Raw genomic sequence first — 17704 nt, 5'->3', positions numbered from 1 at the left:
CAGGAGATATAGGACCCAGCACAAAAACCCCAAGAATCAGGCCCCTTGAGTCACCTTCTAAAACACCCCTGCTTGTAAAGAAAAACGCATGCATTTTTTCTTTCTTTTTTCTTTTGGTCAAGCATACTCCATACGTTATGGATAGAAGCATGTTCAGAAAAAAATTGTAAAACTGTTTTGATCTTTATCCAACCATCCCCCATCATATTCCTTTCTACATTGCCTAAATGTTTATATCGGAGGAGTTTATTGGGGGTGTGTGAGATTTACAGAGGAGCTATGGGGGGTTCTCATATTTATAAAATTAGTTAATTGCTGCAGTTAAAATGTTATATCATTAAAAAAATACAGTCGGAAGAAAAGTAAATCTTTTGACCAATTCTGGCAACTCTGGTGAATTAACTAAAACATATTGGCACAGTCTGTCATAGCTGACAAATACAATGATTTTTTTTCTTCCTAACATAGGTACTAGTAAGGGGGGAGCACAGTCTTATAAGGCTTCACACAGTACTGGAGGAAAAATAATTAGCTTTTAGCTTCATGCTTTATAGAGGAGAAAGAAATAGGTCCCACGCTTCATTGAGTAATTATATGTCACTTTCATTCTTGATAATGGAATGAAAGCTGGTCTTCACTTTCTATCATGAGGCAGAAATATAACTTTCTGCTGCATGAAAAATTATTACCTGAATCCCAGCTTTGTCCAGATATAACTTGGAATGCATTAAGTATGAGAATAAGGATCTAGTATACAGAAGAATATATGATTGACTCAATTAGAAAGTCTGGAGATGTGGAATGCCTGAAAATAATACTACTTAAAATAGATTATGTTGTAGTACTTCAGGGGTAATTCATGGAGGACAGGGCTATCAATGGCTACTAGCCATGATGGCTGTGCTCTGCCACCCTAGTCAGAGGCAGCATGCTTCTGAAAACCAGTTGCCGGAAGCCTCAGGAGGGGAGAGTGTTCTTGCACTCGGGTCCTGCTTGCGGGCTTCCCCCAGGCACCTGGTTGGCCACTGTGAGAACAGGATGCTGGACTAGATGGGCCACTGGCCTGATCCAGCAGGCTCTTCTTATGTTCTTATGGTAGCCAATGTGATACCCTTGAGACGTTGCTGGACCATGACCCATCACTCTTAACCATTGGCCATGCTGGCTGTGGCTCTCTCCTCCCACAGCTGTTTCAGTGCTGGAAGAAGTTTGCATTGCAGTCAGTAGTCACCATGACATTCTGTGCGAAGCATCCATAGCAGAGCTCTGACCATGTTATGGCCGGCACAAGGCTATGCAGATTAATGGCTGGATCTACCCTGTAGGCCTTAGGATGGAACCCAAAGCACCAATGGTGGCATACCCCTTTCCTGTACCACCAAAGCTCCCTGAATGGAAGTCCTGTGCTGCCATCTAAGGGCTCTCTCTCCTGCTGTAGCTGAAGCAGAGATGGTGGCCAATATTTCCATCCAGATGGCCCAGGACCCAATCCTATGCAGCATACATAGCACATATAGATCCTGATCCCTACTCCTCCCCTAAATCTAATCCACTAAATCCAATTCAAAAAGGAAGGTAGGGAACCAGGTTCTTTCTATTAGAAATCCACATTACCCATTAAGGAACTTGCACCTCTCAAGACAGTTTAGAAAATGGGACCCACATTCTTGGTTAGCATATCAGCAACTGAACTCTGGTTTGTTGGGATGTTTGTTTGTTTGAGAGAACATAAAGTTGGATACAACCAAACTGGCAATCAAGAGAAAGATTCCCCCCTCCCCCCATGGAGAGAACAGAAAGCAAAATGCAGGCAACATAGCCTACCTCCTCAAGGTGAGGGTATTCAACCACTGATGGGCAGCAGCAACAGCCCACTACCATCTGTCATGCGGAATGTAGGGAAATGAAGTCACGTTGTAACAGAGAGAATGACCTGAAAGCTTCCACATATTCTGAGCTGAGTTACTAACCAAGGAGAGTCACTAAGCACTCCAGTAGAACACAGAATCTGAAAAAAGGAGTGGAAAACCTCAAGCCCATGGGTTGAATACAGCCCCCCAGGCCTCTCTATCCACCTTGGAACTCTCCCTAGGCCACATCCCCACACTGGACCTGCCCCTCATCTTCCTAGAGGGCTTTTGCCTGCGCTGTGCCGTTTAACTGTGGTAACGCCTCTTGCTTCCCTGATAGAGGATACAGAGATGTGGGGTGGCATCAAAACCTCTGGCTTTTGCATGGCTGGAATGTAGCCTATACTGTACAAGAGTTACACCTATTGCTCAATTTACTTTTGCCTCTGGCCTTACCCACCACTGGCATTTGCCCCCCAAAAGGGAATGGTGCCCTCAGGCCAAAAAAGATTCCCCACCCCATGCCTATTGCTAACAACCTTGAAACTATTAACTGTGAGAATATGTGATTGTTTTTAGATCTATCCTTATTTTATTTGTACGGTTTTAAAACAGATGTGTCTGCCACCCTAGGCTCCTTTGGGATATACAGTACATTTCATAAACAAAAAAATAAAACAAAGAAAATATCACCAACGGGGACACAGTCCCTGACAGGCACTAATTTCAGTGGGACCAAGTGCAGGTGACTGAGTGCACAATTACTGGGAATGCTGTTTGAGATTATTTTGATGTAGGTTTTTGTTTCATATTGTGTGCAAAGAGGATGTAGCTATTTTTCAATAGAAAGCACACAATGACTTTTTTCTTTTGACAAGTACAAGAACCAAACATTTGAAAACCCATCGAGAAATGCAGCCAAGTGCTTTCCATGGGACAATACCCTGGGAAGAGATACAGCTTGTCAAAGACGCTGGGACTGCATGGCTTTGTCCACATCTGCACACAGCATGAATGTCCTTCTCCAATACACGCTGACACTAAACTTCATGTGATGTACTTTCATAAGATCTCCATTAGCTATTCATGTCAATAGCTTCTCATTTTTTAGATAATAATTTCTGAATTCATATTATAAGACAATATGCTGTATTCAGCTGAGTCCTATTCAGAGTAGACACACTGAAATTAATTTTATTTATTTATTAGATGTATATCCCATCCTTCCTCCCAGTAGGAGCCCAGGGTGGAAAAACAAAAGCACTAAAAACACTCTAAAACATCATAAAAACAGACTTTAAAATATATTACAACAAAACATCCTTAAAAACATATTAGAACATCTTTAAAAACATCTTTTTTTTAAAAAAAAGCTTTAAAAACATCTTTTTAAAAAAAACTTTAAAAACACATTAAAAAGCAATTCCAACACAGACGCAGACTGGGATAAGGTCTCTATTTACAAGGCTTGTTGAAATTAATGAACCCAAATCATGTCCATTAATTTCAGTGGGTGTACTCTAAGTAGAACTAGCGCTGAATATTGCCCCATAGGAATACACAAGTAACATCATTTGTCCCACTGCCATATGGAAAGACTAACCAATAAAGTTTACGGTATTAGCCACATATCCTCCACTTTACTGTATAAACAAAGTTCCTAGGCAACTGACAGCCAATGTGGTATAGTGGTTAGAGTGCTGAACTAGGACTGGGAGACCCAGGCTCAAATTCCCATTCACCCATGAAGTTCGCTCCATGATTTTGGGCCAGTCACCCTCTCTGAGCCTAACCAAACTTACAGGGTTCCTTTGAGGATAAAATTGGGGATGGGGACCATGTATACCCCCTTGAGCTCTTTGAAGGAAACATGGGATACAAAGGCACTCAATCAATCAAATAAATAAACTAGATAACTTACTATGCTGCCTATCCTATACACAAATAGTACATTCATTCCCTGAATGTGAATCTTTATGTACTCAAAATGGCATCATCCATGCACAATATCATCAGGCTTGGGGAAACCACAAGGTTTACAGAAATGCAACCCCCCCCAAAACTTTAGGATAAAAGAGCCTCAGAGGGGACCCCCTCCAAAACAGCCCAATGAGGACTGAGCATGCTCAGTGAGCACAGAATGCTGGTTGTTCGGGGCAGCAGAGAGAAGCCAAAGCCTGGGTGGTGAAAGAGGTACAGAGCACCCTAGAAGAGGATGGCTGGTTGGAACCCTGGACAGGAGTGCTCCACACTGAGGCATTTTGTTGTAGGCCCCACATCTCTATTTCAATGAGCTTTGTTTTATGGAGTCACAATTATACTTAAGCATTTACAAAGCTCTTCCAAGGGGTCAAACTGCTTTACAAAAATTACTTGGGTAATATTTAGGATACTCCTAAAGGTACCATCCGCTTATTGCATTTGGGGAGAGGGACTGAGGCTTAGAGAGAGAGTGGCCTGTCTGAAGAGATCCCGGCTCAGTTGAGGTTTGAACTGGGGGACTTCCCACTATACAGTCTCAGGTACTAAAATACATTGACTCAACACCCCTCTGAGGCAGGAGGGAGGCAACAATGGGTTACAGAACAGCAACCAAAATGTCTTCTGTAGAACAGCCATAGCTCTTCCTCTTAAGAAGAGGCTTTGAACTTGGGGTTAGAGTTAACACATGCAAGAGAAGAAGTTCCAAAAGGAGAACATAACTGTGAAGGAGGAGAGATACACAGCGCCCAGCCTGTCATCTCAGTGTTAGACTCCTGGGAGTTTGAGTCATGGGGACAAGTGAAGAGAAGAAACTGGAAGAGCAAATCAATGCAGAACCATTTGACAAAACGATGAAGCGGAGGACAGCAGATAAAGCTACACAGTCTCTATATCTATATCTATGATGGGCTGTCTTGGGATTTATCACAAAAATGTGAAAGCAAATGAACAGATGAGGAGGAGGGCGGCCTACCATCTCACGGCTGGAGGCCAGGGAATGAAGATCCTTGGAGCACATGCAAAACAAAATGGCAACAAGGTTAGCTCTGTACTAAAGGTCTATCCATACAGAAATAAATCAAAACGTTTGGCCACAACAAGGAAAGGCCTGGAGACAGCTAAATGTGTTAGCAAACTCTGACATTTCCCTGTAAGATAGTAAAACAGTGTCATGCACTAACCACAGGCCTTCTAACAGACAGAGGTAGATCATGCTCCTTGCATAAACACTAGAAAGAATGCCACACAATTTCAAACAGAAATACCCAGAGAACAGCAAGAGAACAGAAAGCACAACACAGAATGGCCACATTCAAATGATCTCATTTGGTTTAACAATAATCTTTCAGGATGGACTTGATTACAGACTTCATTACTGTGTGAATATTGCATGATAGTTAATTCTACAAAGATCTGACTTAAATCAATGAAAATGTCCAGTTTTGGTTATAACATGTGCATGGTATCTTTAGGTCTTCTCTGAATATATATTTTGTCTGACTATATTATTTCTTTGGAAAAAAATTAAAGAGCCATGCAACGGAAAACAGAAAAAAAATAACGAGCCTTTTGCTTATGTATACAGCCCCTTTGTTCCCTCCGAATGAGACCCGATTAAATCAGGAAGTCTCAACTACAGCTTCATGTTTCATCTGAACTGAGAAACTATGGTTACCATTTACAGAACAAACCAGGATCCTAAACCACAGTTTGAAGATGGTTTCAGGTAAGATGTGGTTAATTTAGAGTGGAAAACATGGGAGTCTTTATTTTGGATAATTTGTGAAGTGGATCAGAGTTTGGTATACAAACTGGGGACTAGCTTTGTTCAATTAAAGTACCAACTTAAATTGTATAAGCAAAGCCATCGTGCTCCAGAGATCAGAAACACTTGTCAGTCACAGACTCTGTAGTGGAACAAAGAGGCCCACTTGTTTTACATGTTTTATAACAAGAGGTCCTGAGCATCAGATAGTTTTCCTGAACAGAGTCATGGAGCATGAGTCCGTGTTTCAACCTCTGCCTCCTAAAAGGGAACTGCCAGCAAGTTTTCTTACCAGAAACGTGACTTTCTCCACTTGTTTTTACATCTAGGTTGGCAAGTGGGTGGCCAGATGGCTGGTTTGGGGCCCAAGTTCATCTACCAGTTCACAATGTCTACTCAGAGGAAAGCCCTATAGACTTCAATAGGTCTTACTGCCATTGAATTGACTGTGGCCTTAGTCACTGAAAAGGAAATGCTAAGCTGCGATTTCCCAACTTTGTTCTCTGAAGATAAAAGTTGCATCAAAAAGTTTTAACAAAAAGTGTGATTCTTTAGTAAGAAGTTACTCCTATTTTAATTTGAGTTAAGGAACTATGCAGATTTCCAACATTCTAAAGAACCTTCAATTGTATTTGAAGAAGCGACAATACGATGGAAGGGTTTAATGCTGAAAGTCCGGAAATTCCCAAGGTTTAAGTCTGTTCCTGGAACTCAGCCAAACATGGTATCCATCATTTCTCTACTTCTTTTGGTAAACATCCATTTTCAGGTTAATCTTCATGGTATGCATTAAAAGGACAAAATACCTCCTCCAAAAAAGATGCAGTAGTATCTTTATATCTTGGATTTCAGATCTGCACTAAGGTAACATTTGGATTATTTAACTTTACAGCCCATTCTTTCTAATCCACAAAGCATGACATACTATTTTTCAACTTCACACTGGAAACGTAGAGGATATGAATGAAGTTTTGATGCTTACTCAACTGCTTACCACACTCTAAATACCTTTCACTCTTGCCTTAATACACTCATTGAAGTCCCCATTTTTATTTCTATGCCTCTCCAAATGTACATTTAAAATTTTTTGATATGACTGCATAGTAATTCCCAAATAACGTATTATCAACGAGTCATCAGACATTTTGTGTTGCCGTTCCCATGCTGTGGAACACTCTTCCGGCAGAGATTCAGCAAGCACCCTCGCTTTTGACTTTCAGGGCGTCTCCTGAATATTTTTATGGGCTGACAGGCCTATGTAACTGTTTAAAATGTTTTTGGAGCAGCCAGTCATTTTAATGATTGCTTTGTATTGTTTTAAAATGTTTTTGTGTTGTTGTACATCACCCTGATATTTTGCAACAGGGCGGTATATAAATACTTTTATAAATAAGTAGATAGAAAGACAGATAGATAGGTGTAGGGCAGAATAAGCCTATGGATGCAATATTCTACAACTTTCTGACATAACGTACACATGGCACTTATTCTAATCCATGTGAATGTGTAGCAGCTCCTCAAACTGTTTTTTTTTAAAATATATACAGTTCTCACATTCATTGTAGAGAATGATCCCATGAAGACCTCACAGCTTTCTCTATGATTGTGAACTGCAGCACAGTACTACAACATACAATTAAAAAAAGAAAGAAAATGTTTGAAGCCGTTCAACCTAAACACTACAATGCTGGGAACGGAAAGTTGAGGCATGCCTAGCATACCACCTGAAGTCTGTCCTGTGAAGTCAGACGAGACATAGGAAAGCAACACTCCAAGAAAACAGTGACCTCTCTTTGGGTGAACGAACACAGAAGCACCACACAAACAGGCACTCAGGTACAGAAAGGCAATCCTTGAAGAAATGCAAGATACTTCCCACTCTGATTATTCACCCACCCCTTTAAAAGAACAGCGCTCCATTCTTGCACCTATAAAGTCCACTGCCTGATTATTAAACTTGTGGATTAAGCCTGAAAAGCTTCTCCACTGATCAATAACGTGTGCAGTTTTTCTTGCTGGTCTGAAACTGCTATCGCCAACAGTCTGTCTCCGGTAAGCAAATAAGTCAAGGCTGGCAGAGGCTTATCAATGTGATCTGCTAGTGTTCTTTACCTAATTGTCGAGTCCAAGAAATTCTGCCTGCTCAGTCTAGTGAGCATTCCTAACATGCCAATGGCACGTGCAAACTAACGCAGAATGAGAAAAGGCAATTTAAGTTTTAAAGGACTTAGTAAAGCTGGGGACAGGGATAGACCTTTTACACTTTAAATGCATAACATGATGTCAGCACTTGAGATATGAAGATTGCCCAACCAAGCACAATTAAACCTCTGTGTGTGTGTGTGGTGTCATTAGTATTTGGTGCTATAGCAAAGATATCAGTACAAATAAATGTTTCAGGCTTTTGTCTTCAGTTTGCACATGGGATCAGGTGCTGTAAGTGACTATATACATTTATATTTCCTTTAAATCTGGGATGCCAGCTTTCACATGAACCTTTCTTGTTGGCATGTCCTAGTTTAGTCCTCACACTTCACTCAAGGAAATAGGAGAGAGAGAAGAAGAATAAGAAAAAACCAGAAAGCACTTACCTGGGCTGTTTTAACCTGCAAGACATAGGCAGAAAGCAGCTTGAATCAAGCAAAACTAAAATAAGCCTCGTAATAAGGCAAATCTGAATGTTGCTTCTCTTATAAAATGGGAGGACAGAAGGCACAATCCTGTCTGAATCTATGCTTTCTGCCGAGGAACCTCTTATGTTGGGGACTGGTTGTGATTTCACAATGGTGAAAAAAGGCCTTCTGTATGTGCTGAAAGATAATGTCTTCTTCAGTATCTGAAGGAATGTCTGAAGGACTTGAATCTTGGACTGAAAACCCAGTCCAGAGTCAGGCTATGTGGCTGTTTCCTGATAAGCAGGAAGGCAAGAACTGGTCTTACTGAGAGGCAGGCTCTATCTGCTAACATGCATATTGATATAATGACATCCATGTGCATGCTGGGGAGATGCCTGCAACTGAACAAGGGTGCAATGAGTCTTAACAGGGCTAGGCTGAAAAAGGGACAGAATGGAATGGAATAAAAGGAAGAGAATTGTCCCTAGGTTTCCTAGGATTATTTCCAACATGGGAGATTGAAGGATGAATTCAGAATGAATGATCACAACAGTCCAGATGTATAGGATGCTTTGGGCTGTACCAGTCCTCACAGTTGTCTAGAGACTTCTGCCCAAGAACCCAGAGCAGTTGCAAGGGGTTACTGGGCTAAATGGACCAATGGCCTGACTCAGTATAAAGCAGCTTCTAGTGGGTTGCATCCAGTTGGTGTCCCTCCATTGATGGGAGCCCCCTTCCCCCTGCAGCCCCTTCCTCAACCTCTTCCAGGGGGATGGGGGACACACTGGGAGGGGGGAAATTGCTGAAGCTCATGTTGATCCCTTTCCTGCTGACAGAAGACTCTGCTGGACCAAACAGCTTTCCATCAGTGGAGGACACCAACTGGATAAAACCCTGTTATCTTCGCAGGAGCGTCTCATGGAAAGGGAATGGAGAGAATATATCTGCCTGCCCAGGGACAGTTCCTGCCCTCCTGGTTGCACAGTATCTTATACTTCAACCAAAAGGAAAGAAACTGCAGTCACAGACAAATTCTGTCCAGGGTTTCTCAAATAGTCTATCCGTATTGTCAAACGACGCTTGGGGAGAAAAGAGATAGATGAAGAAGCTGAGCTTGTTATTTAGGCTTCCATCATGGATAATCAATTCTCTGAGCTGCCCCCAAAAACAAAACCCTGACATCTCGCCTGCCACAGGGACAATGGCTCCCCTGCACAACGACCCAGGAAAAGAGCACTGAACAGAGAACAGCTCTTCATAGCCTGCCAGAACCAGTCAGCCATGCAGAGATGGTGAGTGGAAGAGGCAGCTCTGTGGTAAAGCTGGACGCCTGTCCGCAGAAACATCCACATGCATATTCGGAGAAGGGTACAGAATGAGAGATGATATCTGGGCTGGGATGATTTCAACTCTATTGCTCAACAAGCAGATGGAGGGTGGGCAGGAGGAAGCTACAGAGCTGTATATTTTATATACAAGTTTGGTATGTTACAGCCTAGTTGTGATTACACAGTGGTCAATGAATAGCCTTCAGTACATGCTCAGTACGCGAGGGAATTATATACAGAGTAAGATGGATATGGAGTCAAGGGGTGAGGAAGAAAAGAACTATTGGGGTGAGCTGCATTTTTTTAAATGAGAAAGCCTAGATTGTGTGGATTTGATCATCATTACCATTTCTCTGAGTGCTAGTCCTTAGGCAGTCAGAGCCCCACCATCTATGCACAAAAAAAAGGTAACAGCAGGCTTGGGGAAACTCCAGCAATTTGCCAAAGTATAAAAAACACATGGTGGTGGGAAGCTTAAGAGTGGAGGAGAACCTCAAAAAAAAGACAAATGAAAACTGAGCATGCTCAGTAGCTACAGAATACTGACAGACTGTTGTGTGCCTGGGGGGAGACTGGAAAACCAGGTAGGAATGGGAATGCAATGGAGTGGCCGGAATCCTGAACAGCAGCCCTCCACATAATGCCAGTCTTCGTGTAGCCAAAAACAGAAGCATCCATACTCAAGAAAAAGGTATCAGTAGGCGTGGGGAAACCCAAAGGTTTGTAGAATAACAAAATAATTTTAGGAAACAAAAATCCTTCTTGGAGAAATCCCCAAACAGCCCAGTGAGGACTATGCACACTTAGTAGGCACTGAATGCTGCCTAACCATGGGAAGGGGGGAGGGAAGACAGAAGACTGTAAGGGTGGTGGTGGAATGGAGTGCTCTGAAAGAAAGCATAGCTGAAGAGGCTCACGCCACCCTGCAACATTTTGTTGCAAGTTCCACTTGTCTACCCAAAAATAAGCTGTTTTTGCTTGCTAACAGGAGTATCAATATTCATGCCACTTCCCCAACATAAGTTGAAATTTGGCACACACATAGCTCAATATATACTCAGATTCCCAGAAAACATGAAAAAGGGTCATTTATATGCCTGGTGCCCCAAACGCACAACTTTATCCCCTAACTTTGTTGTTGTTGTTATGTGCCTTCAAGTCGATTATGACTTATGGCGACGCTATGAATCAGTGACCTCCAAGAGCATCTGTCATGAACCACCCTGCTCAGATCTTGAAAGTTCAGGTCTGTGGCTTCCTTTATCCCCTAACTTGGAGGAGGCAAAATTGCTCGCCAAGGTAGAACAATTTTTAGTTACCCCACACTCACAAACGTTTTCCTAGGCGGTCAGCACAGCTGTTGCAGGGTGTGTGGCCCTGATGTGTGGCAAACAACTGACACAGACAAGAGCTAAGGGAATATTTGGAGAATGAAGTTTAGGGAGGGGAAAGATATCATGAATTTTATTTTCAGCGACTAAGACCCCCACCAGCTGAACCCCAATCAAAGTGGCACCCCCGGAACTGCAAGTCCTTCTCAGTGTTTTCAGGAAAACACAAGAAAATTTGGTGTTTCCCTTGTGTTCCTGTGCCAGTAACATGCAGCAAAAGAGGCATCATTTTTAAAAATGATTTAAACTTACAGACTGACAGAAATGTAAGATGGAAACAAATGCAGAGGAATCCGCAGACCTGACCCAACCAAACCAACGTAGAGAAATTTGGTTCCACAAACTCCCTCGATTCCAAGGCAAGGGTGCCTCTGCCCTCCTCCCAGCCTTTCCTTATGTCATTCTATTCCACCCACTCCAATTTTCTGCTTTAACAAAAGCCATTTTGAAAAATAATACTCCCTCCATCCGACTCTTCTCCCTAGTGCATGTCTCTTATTCTCCCTGAAGGGGTCCAGCTATGGTTGCTTCCAACACCTTCCACACATTCCCCTAGTCACCCCTGTGGGAGCCACCTCCCCACCTCAGTCCATACCCCTCACCTGCAACGGGGAGGGGGCTCCTGACAGTTCCCTTCCCCTCTCCAACCCTTTTTCTTTCCACCCACTCTCATCTTTACACTGTTTGTCTCCTGGAATGTGCTTGACACTTATTTAAGTGTTTACCTTGTTGCACTTATAATCTCATTTTAGAAAAAGCTGAAAGCAATTTCTTTCTGTCCATTTCCAGGCTTCTGCATCACCCCTTCTGCTAGGGATGATAATATCGCAAAGGCTTAAGCTGGTGCGAATGAGAATGCTAGCTGGCACATAAATTGTCATTTGATTTGACCATCACCTGCAACTGGGAGAGGAGAGCCCTAAACCTCAAGGCCTGGCAGTTTAAAAATGGTTCAGATACACATTAATTTAAAAGAGCAAGTGGTAATAGAAAGCAATGCTTGGAAAATGGAACAGGCAAGAAGGAAAGAAACAGCAAGTGAGAATTCTATTACTGTACAATACTTGGACAATGGCATAAGATAACTCCCCATTTATCTGTCTATATAAGCTGCTGGGATAGCTTTTGGTTCAAATTTCATACAACTGGAAGACTACCTAATTCAACACCGTGCTTCCAAGCACAGGATCATGACCCCAACTTCCAACCAATGGATAAGTTGTGTTGGCCACAGTTCCATAAAGGTCTGTGACTGCTTTAAAGCAGAGATAGGGAACCTTTGGCCTTCCAGTTGTTGTTGGGCTCCAACTCCCATCAGCCCCAGTCAGCATGGCCAAAGGTCAGGAATGATGGGAGATATAATCCAGCAACATCTTGAGGGCCACAGGTTCCCTATTCCTGCTCTAGACCTTTCAGAATGGCTAGGAGTCATCCATGCTGGATACATCAAATCAGGGGTAGCTAATCTGTTATTGCTGGCCTACAGTGGCCATAATCTCTGACCACTAGCCATGCTGGCTGGGGCTGCTGGGAGTTGGGGTTCAGCAGCATTTGGAGGGCCATAAGTACCTCCCCCTTTAAAGGTCTCCTCACAGGATTAGAACATACTTTACAATTCTCCTTCTTCACTGCTTATGTGGAGCTACCCCACCAGAGAACGATAACAGCATGATGACTATGAGACAAAGTGTCTGGCTAGCATCTGGGGAGACTGTTCAATGGAGTAGTTCAGCATAACCCTCAGAATGATTTCACTGACTCCTAAAAGTGATGTTGCCTGAATAAGCCCAGGAAATCATTGGAGGCAAGCGACAGAAGCACAGCTGTCCCTTGACAATTCAATGTTGTCCCTCAAGTTATTCTTTTTGCGGGAACACCATGTTTTTCTATCACTCAGACAAAAAATATTTCATAGTGGTGGTCTGGCTACCAGCTAGCACAATCAGTGCTGACAGGTTTGCTGTCCTCTGGAACTGACGAAAGGTAGGTGACTGAGGAAAGGCAACGGAGGGCAATGGAACAGTTAAGTAGAAACTGTGAAGAAACAGGCTCTACAAGGAAGAAATGGACACAGGAATGGAAATTTGGTGGTGGTGAGGAATTTGGGGAGAAGAGAATATATCTATAACAGTTTGCATCTCAAGAAGCCTTCCTCTCGGTTTCCAACATTGAGCACTTCCAGCTTCCTTAACCAGAGTGCACAGCCAAGAGAGAGATGGGAGAGAATGGAATACTGTCATGGCTGCCCTTTCTGCCACCAGCAGCAAGGTTATATCCCTCAACCCTCTTCTAATAGAATGCACACTGGAAAGCACACTGTTCTCTTTGCAAGGCTGAGGGAAAATGATAAGCTGTGCAGGATCATCAAGGGACCATTTGGATCACCATCCTGATGTGCTGCCTCTTACCTCATTGATGCGGATCTGCTGAAGCTCTTGTTCAGCTGCAGTCAGAGGAGCTGGAGCAGAGTATGACGACACATGCTTCTGGTAACCACTGAGTGAGATGTCTTCCTGCAGCCAAACAGAGAAGGCGATGCAGCAACCATAGATATGGTTCAAAGTATACTTTTTTTAATGGGCTACATAGATCAATGGCTGTCACCCTTACAACTCCTACTGATGTCATCAGTTGATTTTGGTGTGCAGGGCCTTCAACAGTGACTCTAGAATTCACTGTAGCATCAAGACCCTGGACAAGCTCTCATTTAAAACAAGAGCAACACAGTAAACATTGCTAAACGGGGATACCACATTTGGGGGGACACTGTAAAACAGTGCTTAACATATTAACTGCTCAAAGAGAAAGGAGCAGTAGCAGCCAGTGGTGTGGTGTGGGTGGTGCAGCATTGCTTAGCTAGCTTTCCAACACCATGCATCACTGCCGATTACTGAAAAGAAGGGGGGTGGGTTGTGGGGAGCTTGGCACAATTCAGGTGCAGCAGTGTAGTCAATCCAATGCTCCTGCCGCTCTGCCTGCACCGTGTTGAGCTCTCTCCTCACCTCTCCTCTGAAAAACAGTCAGCAATGCACAACATTGGGAAGCCAGGTAAGTAATGTGCATGCCACTGTCCACTAAAGGAAAGGAATTCTTCTGTCTGTCACAAAGGTCCAGAAACCAGGGCAAGGGGAATTCTCATTGACTGCATTTGTATGTAATGCCAAACCATGCTGTGATGTTACAAGAATGAGACTGTGCAAGTCTTGGGCTCATGTATTTCTCAGAGCGTCTATGAGGAAAATAAATGAAACTTCCATTCTTGATTACCCACAGCTAATCAAGCCTTAACTACGGTTTTCCAAAACAAGCCACGTTTGTAAACAGTGGTTTATCAACCTGAATTTATTTAGTATAAGCCATAGTTAAAACAAACCACAGTTTGTCCAGGTTGAGACCCAATGCTAAGCTGTGATTGCAGAAAGACTGAAATTCTCCCCTGCAGTTAATTCTTCTCTGTGGCCAATTGTAGGGACTCCTCCACCCAAAGAAGGCTGCAGCTGTTGGCAGCAAGTATGTACAATTTCTGCTCTGCCTCTGTACGCACAGGGACCAGCCAATGCTAAAGTTGGTTAAGAGCCTGCACAGAACAAATTTACAGTGTTTTCAATTTCGTATGCATCATTTAAAGAAAAATGCCACTGATGAGAGGAACTTGTCCATGTTAGCTGCTGTTGGGGCCCGTAGACTGGGCTTAGTATTAGATTTTCTGGCCAAGACATACATGTCTTAAGGATTTGACAGTTAAGTATAACCACAGAAGGTTGCAGATGGGCAAGCAGAAACAAAAGATTTATTCCACAATATATCTGTTCTATTGCAGTCTCTTTTCATGAGCAATGCTGCCACCTTATGGCACTTTCCATGAAAAGCGCAGGGCCATGAACATCATTGCTGGCAAACCAGGGTTTCCTATTGCATCATACGTAAAATCATGGTCTGAAGCTAATAAGTTTCATATTGGTACACAATTTGGGTTATGTTGCTTTGAAATATTTATATACAGGAAACTAGCAATGCCTGTTTAACACCCAAATGGGAGTGCCTGAACTTAATGTTAAGCCTATGCACCTCCTTTTCTTTTTTTTATTTATCACAGTGTATTGCTTGAATTTTGGGAGGAAAGGGAAAGCATGACGTCCACAAAGTCCAACCCCTGACTCTCACCAAATTCAGCCAAATCATGCCCTCCCCACAGCCTTCTTAAAACAGCATTTAAGGGAGCCAGACCCCTTCTGTTTCACTGTAAACAAAAGCTTTACTCAGGAAGAAAGGGTTAAAAACAGGCATAAGAAAAACTACAGTCCATAAGCTGCAAATAATATTTGCCCACGTTGCACAAAGAGATCACACAATTTACATCCTCATGTATCTCTCAGTGATAATTCATACAAACCATTTACTGAAGGATTTCTGTAACCTCCCCCCCACACACACACACTGCTATCCCATCCAATGAGGACCCAAATAGAGCAAAAAACCCACCAATCAGATAAATCGGAATAAATCTGTATTCACTTTTGGGTGTGAAATAATGAACAAAGTTGAAGGTCTCAGTTAGTTTAAGAACATAAGAAGAGCCCGGCTGGACCAGGCCAGAGACCCACCTCCTCCAGCATCCTCTCAAAGTGGCCAACCAGATGCCTATGGGAAGCCCGCAAGAAGGACCTGTGCGCTCTTCCAATGTGTGATTCCCAGAAGCTGGTATTCAGCGGCACACCGCCTCCAACAGTGGAGGCAGAATATAGTCATCATGGCTAGTAGCCTTTGATAGACTTATCTTTCACTTTCCTGGAAAGCAGGCTATTTTTTTTTACATACTTAATTTTTTTCTGCCTTAAAGAATGGAAAGCTACTCAAAGGGGATGTAGGAGGGAAGAATCAGAATGACCCAGGAAAATACCTGCCTCCTAAATGCCACATTGTTCAAGACAACAACGGCTAAGGCTCTTTCCCCAAAGAATCAGCCTTCACAATGGTTTTGTTGTATATTGCCATACCTTAACCGTTCCAAAGAGCTCGTCCTTTACGTGTCCTCCTCCAAACTCTTTCTTCACTGTTGCTCTGGTTGCTGCATAAAGCATCTTCAGTCTAACCTGGTCATACAGAAAAAAACATCAGTGATAAGGACAAGCCGTTCCATCACTATAGGAAGAGATTCATGGCCACTGCCAACCATGGCCAGGAATGCTGTAATTGCAGGATTTCACATTTGTGGCTTCTGAGCTCATCAGAAGAACCTTGATTTTTAAGTCAATGTTCCCTTGCCATTATTTTTAGAAAATAATTGCCTTCAAATTACTGTTCCAAAATACATTCAAACAGACTATGAAGTCAAGCCACATAAGGTATGCAGGTATAAAATCTATAGGGCTGCCAGTACAAACAATTATACAGAGTCAATGGAATTGACAGCTATTCCCTGGAGTTCTGGATGATCTTATCAGGGCGTTCAACATCAGAACTTGGGATGGTTAGCAACAGATAATACTGTATCAGTTTTCACAGTCGGGGTTTTTCATGTTTAATAACTGGGTGAAATATCCAGTTGATTGACACATGGGTTATCCCCCCCCCCCCAAAAAAATCCTTTGAACCTCTCTCACACTGTTGGTAGCCATGTATGAATGCTGTTAATGCAGGTCGAACCTGGAAAGTATGCATTTTAATAGAAAAATATTTATACTCTCCCTTTTGAACTAAAAAAAGGTGTTCAAGGCAGCTCAAATTTAAAATCCAAGTGCTCATTAAAACTATGAATAAAGCAAAATACCACAAGCAGAACAGAAGAAAATTATTAACTCATTAGTTAGACAGCAAAAAGAAAACCAGCAGGACACACACTGTGCATTCCCTCAAGTTCAGTCCTGAAGGGTCTCTGAAAAAGCACAGTATTTGCTTCCTGCCTAAGTGTCAGGAGTAAAACCTCTAAAGTTCCAGAATTCTGGCACAACATTTGGTGCCAGTGTTGAAATAGACCCTGCCCTAGATAGTAACTATCCATTGTACTGTACAGCAGAAAGGGATCCAGAGCAGGGCTTCCAAGAAAGTATTAGCAATAAAGGCAAGTTCATATGGAAGCAGGCAGTCCTTAAGGTACCCTGGGCCCCAAAGATTTACAGCAACCTTCCCCAATGTGGGGCCCTCCAGATGTTGCTGGACTACAACTCCCATCTTCCTCAACTACTGGCCATGCTGGCTGTGACTTATGGGAGATGGAGGCCAACAACATCTGGAGGGCCACAAGTTGGGGAAGGCTCACATAAGAGTTTTCAAGATCTACACCATCACTCTGAAGTGGGTGTGGAAACTAACTGGGGCCAACTAACCACAGTCAGAATTCTGGCAATAGCAATCTCCACCCAAGCCTTCTATATTCTAGCCATCATAGGTTCTACATTCCATTATAGATCCAGATATGCAAATATAACTTGTCTTCCCCACATTTGATTAACCTGCCCTGCAATCACTTTCTGATGAAGGGTAGGATAGAAACGCATTCAATAAACAAATGAATGGATAAATAATGGATGCTTCAACTGATTTAGCTTACAGTCTTTTAAAGGAACCTGGGGTATTCTGGTTAAAAGCAAACATAAAAATGTAAGCATTGCTCACAAAACTACAGCCATTAAAAATTGCCTCAGTTGGCCTCCAGATGGCATGATAGTCTAACATGCACAGAGATTCTAGGAGCGAGTTCTGCAAGATTCTTGCTGAATAGCTCACAAGAGAAATCTGCGGAAATGCAGGATTGTGTAAATGGCAGTAGATA

At 42.7% G+C, this 17704-nt stretch overlaps 1 protein-coding gene across 2 annotated transcripts in view; it reads right to left on the bottom strand.

Annotated features, from left to right (window-relative positions):
- TWF2 (twinfilin actin binding protein 2) overlaps positions 1-17704 on the bottom strand; it is an 80362-nt gene that overhangs the window by 6345 nt on the left and 56313 nt on the right. For both annotated transcript variants that reach the window (XM_061617958.1, XM_061617957.1), the window contains 2 exons: positions 15930-16025; positions 13341-13445 (listed from right to left, as the gene is read on the bottom strand). In XM_061617958.1, the coding sequence (XP_061473942.1) occupies positions 13341-13445; positions 15930-16025 (201 nt within the window). The remainder of the gene's footprint in view (positions 1-13340; positions 13446-15929; positions 16026-17704) is intronic.

Source organism: Rhineura floridana, chromosome 3, assembly GCF_030035675.1.
Source record: "Rhineura floridana isolate rRhiFlo1 chromosome 3, rRhiFlo1.hap2, whole genome shotgun sequence".
Taxonomy (NCBI): domain Eukaryota; kingdom Metazoa; phylum Chordata; class Lepidosauria; order Squamata; family Rhineuridae; genus Rhineura; species Rhineura floridana.
This window is presented reverse-complemented; position numbering and strand designations above follow the sequence as displayed.